The sequence below is a fragment of the Acanthisitta chloris genome, unplaced genomic scaffold, assembly GCF_000695815.1.
Source record: "Acanthisitta chloris isolate BGI_N310 unplaced genomic scaffold, ASM69581v1 scaffold35658, whole genome shotgun sequence".
NCBI lineage: Eukaryota > Metazoa > Chordata > Aves > Passeriformes > Acanthisittidae > Acanthisitta > Acanthisitta chloris.
The window spans coordinates 1-5,614 of record NW_008685991.1 but is presented as its reverse complement, the minus strand read 5'-3'; the positions used below and the strand labels follow the sequence as shown (position 1 = coordinate 5,614).

The following is a 5,614-nucleotide window of genomic DNA, read 5'->3' as shown; positions in this document are numbered from 1 at the left end:
ATTTGTTGCAAAACACCTTGAAGTTTCTATGGTGGTCCTGTGTAAAGGCTCATCTCTGGTCACACCTCCCAGCAGAGCAGCTTTCCTTAAGAGCCTAAGAGAATACAGAAACACCTGTAAAATTTGCTTTGAGTACTTTCTTCAACAAGTGATCTCTTACAGGCTGTCTCTTCTCAGTCAGGATTGCAGGATGAAGTCCATAGAGCAAACACAGTTGGATTTTGTCTGGAAGCACAACAGGCAACGCACGAGGTAATAATGTTCTAACCTAAATCTTGGAAAATGATACTTGTTGTCGTCGTACCAGTGTCCTGCCAATTTCTTCTACTCTCCGGCATCCTGAAGGAGAAGTTGCATATCAGTTGAAAGCCACGATTTTCTATCCCACTCTAAGCCTCTTCTTTTTCTGTCTTATAAAAATCTACATTCTGTCAGATGAAATCCACCCCTTAGCGACCAAGGATTCGCCACTACTTTTCTGGGGATTTATTGCTCTCCTTGTGAAAAACAAATTATGTTTTTCACTTAATCTACTCAGTTCCTCATCTATAAGACAAGGATAACAACTCCTTTTCCCATTTCTCCATAGGCTGACCTGTTTAAATTACAAATATTCCCCTCATGCAAGTTACTATAGCTTCCTGCCCACGGCAAAGGAAAGCTATGAGAAAATGTGACTATGGAGAGGAAATATTGATGTCTCACCTGTCAGTGCCATTGCCAGGCGAAACTCTTCCTTCAGCATCTGGAGAACTTCTTTTGCTCCTTCTTCACCCTAGGAGATTAGGAGACAATGTGCACTATTATGCATACTTATAGCTCATAAGTGTAGGCATAGACATATGTACACGTGCCAAAAAATCAGTGCACAAATGTAAACTCAGAGTATGTGTCATAGCAAATTTTAAATCAGATGATCAGGATGTACACAGACACCAACACACACACACTCCTATGTGCACACAAAATGCCTAAACAGTCAGCCTAGGTATCTAAAAATCATGTATTTGAGCTTCTTCTGACTTACTTGATAAGCCAATCCCCAGAGGAGAGGTCTTCCAATGAACACAGCTTTGGCACCAAGAGCCAGTGCTTTGAGAACATCCGTGCCTTTTCTTACACCACCATCTAGGAACACTTCCACCTTCCCCTCCACAGCCTCAACGATCTCAGGCAAGACATCAATCTACAAGAATGAAACCAAAAATACAGCTTGGCAGCTTCTGAAACCCTATTTATATTTTAAACGAATTCTTACATGCAGGGTCCAAGCTGTAAATTCCTGTCGCTAGTAGTGTCCCCCCGGGTTACATACTGGGCTCAGTTTTGTACAACTTCTTCATCAGTGACTTGGATGAGGAGGCAGAAGTGCCTTCTCAGCAAGTTCGCTGATGATACAAAACTGGGAGGAGTGGCTGATACCTCAGAGGGCTGTGCTGCCCTTCAGAGGGATCTTGAAAGTCAGGGTCCTGCACCTGAGGAGGAATAACCCCAAGCGCCAGTACAGGTTGGGCACTGACCTGCTGGAGAGCAGCTCTGCAGAGAAGGACCTGTGGGCCCTGGTGGACAACAAGTTGTCCATGAGTCAACAGTGTAGCCTTGTGGCTAAGAAGGCCCCTGGAATCCTGGGATGCATTAAGAAGAGTATTGCCAGCAGACTGAGGGAGGTGATCCTGCCTCTCTACTCAGCCCTCGTGTAGGCCTCACCTGGAGTATTGTGTCCAGTTCTGAGCTCCTCAGTACAAGAGGGACATGAAGCTCCTGGAGTGGGGAGAACTATGAAGATGATGAAGGGACTGGAGCACCTCACTTATGAGGAAAGGCTGATGCAGTTGGGCCTGTTCAGTCTCGAGAAGAGGAACCTCATTAATTTATTTAACTACACGAATGGGAAGTGCCAAGATGATGGAGCCAGACTCTTCTCACTTGTGGAAACCAATAAAACAAGATGTAACAGGCAAAACCTGATGCACAGGAAGTTCCACCTGAATACAAGGAAGAACGTCTTTACTGTGCAAGTCACTGAGCACTGGAACAGGTTGCCCAGAGAGGCTATAGATTCTCCCTCACTGCAGGTATTCAAGAATGGTCTGGATGCAATCCTGGGCCATGTGCTCTAGGGTGGCCCTGCTTGAGTAGGGAGGTTGGACCAGATAGATAAAATGAGAATCAGCAGGACCACACAAAATGGGCATCTGATTCCATGAAATCTATCTGACATAAGCCAGTATTGAATTCTTCTGAAGAATGTAACAAACAGCAAGCACAGAGGAGGCCTCTCCTTGGTTTTCTCTCCCAAACTTCCAGTCTTCAGTAGTTTGGGGATGAAATTGAATCACTGTCACTTTTTAAGTAGCCATCTTTGCTTTCCTGTTTCAACTTTTTATTCATGTATCCTGATGCCCAGCTTGCACACAGGAGACCTGAGGCAGGCACTGTACCTGTAGACATGGAGCAAGAGAAAGATGTGCCCTGATGGACTTAGAGTTGGCTGAGAAGTTTTAATTAATGGGGTTTCTTTTCCTTTTTAAAATGCATCTCATTACAGAAATAACTGTAGAGGAAAACTTCTTCATATAAGAAGAAATTAGTTTTCCTCTGAGTTTTGAGCAAAGTGGGAGATACTTTCTTTTAATGCACCTGTATGTTGTTTTCACCAACTCTACCTATCCCCCTTGTTTACTTATCCCCTGCACCAGTGATACAAGTAAAGGAGAAAAGTATTTTTACTGTTCCCGAGTTACAAATAAGTAACCAGGGAATTAACTGATTCCTTTTGCCGTGCAAGAGGTCCCAGTGAAGAGATGAGCCTCCTGATTTCAAACCTCAAGCATTAATTACAGGGCAACCATTCCTAAGTAGTTCCTATTCATGAAAATCAGGAAAGACACAACACCAGAAGCCAAATACTAAGGAAACTGGAAACTGTGTGACAAAAGACTCACAAATTCATGTATTTCCAATACGGATGTAATTCATTTCCTTTCTAATGGATAAAAATGACTAGAAGATGGGGGGAAAAAACTTGAAAGTGCAGTTTGTTTTTAGATTTGGATTAAAATTTTCTTGAAGTTTGGCACTTGCTGTGATTTTTCCCCTCCCTTTGGTTTTGCTCTCTTGCCAAACATATTTTGGACCCATTTCCATACACAGAGACCACTTTCTACATCCTGACAAACCATACCAACATTAAAGTGCTCTAATAACTAAAGCATGATGCAAACCATAATTAAAACATAGATTTCCTCAATGTGTAACTAGACACTAGAAATATTGACCAGCTTGGGCTTAGCTCACGTTCTGAAAACCCATGAAATTCAAGCAAATTATTATGTTTCTAAATCAGAAACATTTAGCATGACTTGATACAGATATTTACATCATAAAAACTGTATTGTGTAGTTCTTTGTGCTACATAAATCCAGTGAAGACATCAGTTTTAACAGTGCCTTCTCCTCTGTGCTGGTGCAAAGGAGTAACATGTAACAAGTAGCTTGCAAGTTTAATTTCTGTTCTACTGCAGTTGTCAAAAATTATTTCATATTTCTTGAGATTTCTCATTTCTCACAATGATGTTTTTAACATCCTCAGACATTGTTCCTGTTGGGCTACCTCACACACAAGCTTGCCCAAAAGTTTCAAATACTCTTAGTGAAATTGGGGAATACATTCTCAAGAGGTGACAAGAAGACCTGTTCCCGTCTCCCTTCAGGGAATCATCATGGAAAACAGGAGGTTTTTCATCAAGAACACGCTGGAAATACTGAAAGAGGCACAACTGGGCTTTGATTCTCCTCCCTTACATTCTCTTTGTATATGTGCAGCTTTCCCACACCAAATGAAGCAAGATGAGTGATGACTGGAATTTTGGGGTTTTTCCTTCAGCCTGAACACATACTTTTTCATTTTCCTTTACTTATTTCTTTTTTGCCAACCAAGAAATTCTCATATCCCTTTCACCTTTGGAAAAGGCATGGGGTAGCACGACAAGGAAAAGGAAAAAACTGTAATTTAATCACTCTGTCCTTTTTCCAAGGGTGAAAATGTTTGGAAGGGGGAAAAGGGGAGAGTTTCATTCCGCCTTTAGCTGTTCTGTAACTGTAATTTTCAGATGCCTCTAAAGAATATTAAAAGAGAAAAACAACTGTAATATAACTTTAGTATGCTGCAAATGGCAACAAGAGTTTTTGAAAAGAGAATGAGAAAGGATAAATGAAAGAGGAGACTGGAAAAAAATTCTTAAAGATTTTCCAATTTGCTGTGAGCAAGGGGAGGCTGTGTCTAACTCAGGGTATGATGTGACATACACAGAGAAACTGCTCATGGGTTAAGACATACAACACATACATTTCAGGTTTTTCCCCAGTCTTTGTTCATTCAGAGAAAGCAAACAAGAAGCCAAGAGGCAGAGAAAATTAGAGGTTCATATTGGCACCAGTACTTACAGTTGCAGGGACCCCATCAAGCTGTCGTGCTCCATGATTTGACACCAAGATACCATTTACCCCAATCTTTACAGCTTCTTTAGCATCATCAGCTAGAAAACAAACAAATAAGATATGCCCTTCCATAACTGAGAGCTTGTTGACACACTAATAAAAACATTGTGAGCTAATGCAAAGCCACCTCAGGGCTTCAGCCTTCCAAAGCCTCACCTCAACACAAAAAATACTTTTATCTTTAAGCAGTAAGTCCAGAAAAGTAGTTTGAAATGTTGGAGCAGAACATTTTATCCCATTGGGCCAGCAGCCACTGTGGTTGCTAGCCTTTATTTTCTCCACTGTGTTCTAGAACTCATCACTAACAAATTATTTTGCTGAATAATTTTGTCTGAGCCAAAACTATTGGGCATGGTTACAGTTATAACTGCTGCTTAATGAAGCCAGTGCCTCTGGTCCATGTCCACTGATTATCAAGGCAGACATCCCCTGTAGCATAGCCACACAAAACATCTGACAGCACCAGGTGCTTAAGCAGCTGCTTCCACAAGTGTCTTCATTGCTGGGTTCTTAACAGCAAATGAGGAGGAGGAAGTTTTTTCCTCACCCTAACCTTTCCCTTGGGAAGTAGCAGAGCTACACACCCCTGAGGATTCCTTTCAGGACGATGGGCAGTGAGGTCAGTCGCCGAAGCCATTTGATGTCCTCCCAGTTGACACTAGCATCAATCGCCTCAGCCACGTACACAGCCAGTCCACTGTTTTCTCCAAAGTCTTTCCCTGAGGAAAATGCCAGGTCACTGCTTGAAAAGTTTTTTAATCTAAAATGACAAAAGACACAGAAAAATAGTCTGAGAAAGATTTGTTGTAGCCACGAATCAGCACCAAATGCCAGGATTCAATATCCCTATGTTAAAGCTTTGCTCTACTGCAGGGCAGAAGCAAAAAAGCCATGTCAGATCCCTGTCCTTAGTGAACTGAAACCTTGGACTGACAAAGCATTTGATATTCAAAATCAGCATTTGATCTTTAATGTCCCTTCCAACCCAAGTCCTACATTTTGATGATGATTCTGTGATAACATTGGTGCACATTTCTCTGGTCCAAGGCAACAGCCCTAGCTCTTTCAAAAGAAATAGGGTTTGGTTTTGCTAATTTTACCACCCCCCCACCCCC

General features: G+C 41.9%; 1 protein-coding gene across 1 annotated transcript; it reads right to left on the bottom strand.

Annotated features, from left to right (window-relative positions):
• Window positions 1–268: 268 nt before the first annotated feature.
• Window positions 269–5,259, bottom strand: LOC103807236 (hydroxyacid oxidase 1-like; the record flags this gene model as incomplete). Its single annotated transcript, XM_009079957.1, has 5 exons — window positions 269–339; window positions 706–775; window positions 1,028–1,186; window positions 4,446–4,537; window positions 5,084–5,259. Coding segments are annotated over 5 exons (568 nt in total), but the record flags the coding sequence as incomplete, so codon positions are not given.
• Window positions 5,260–5,614: the final 355 nt, after the last annotated feature.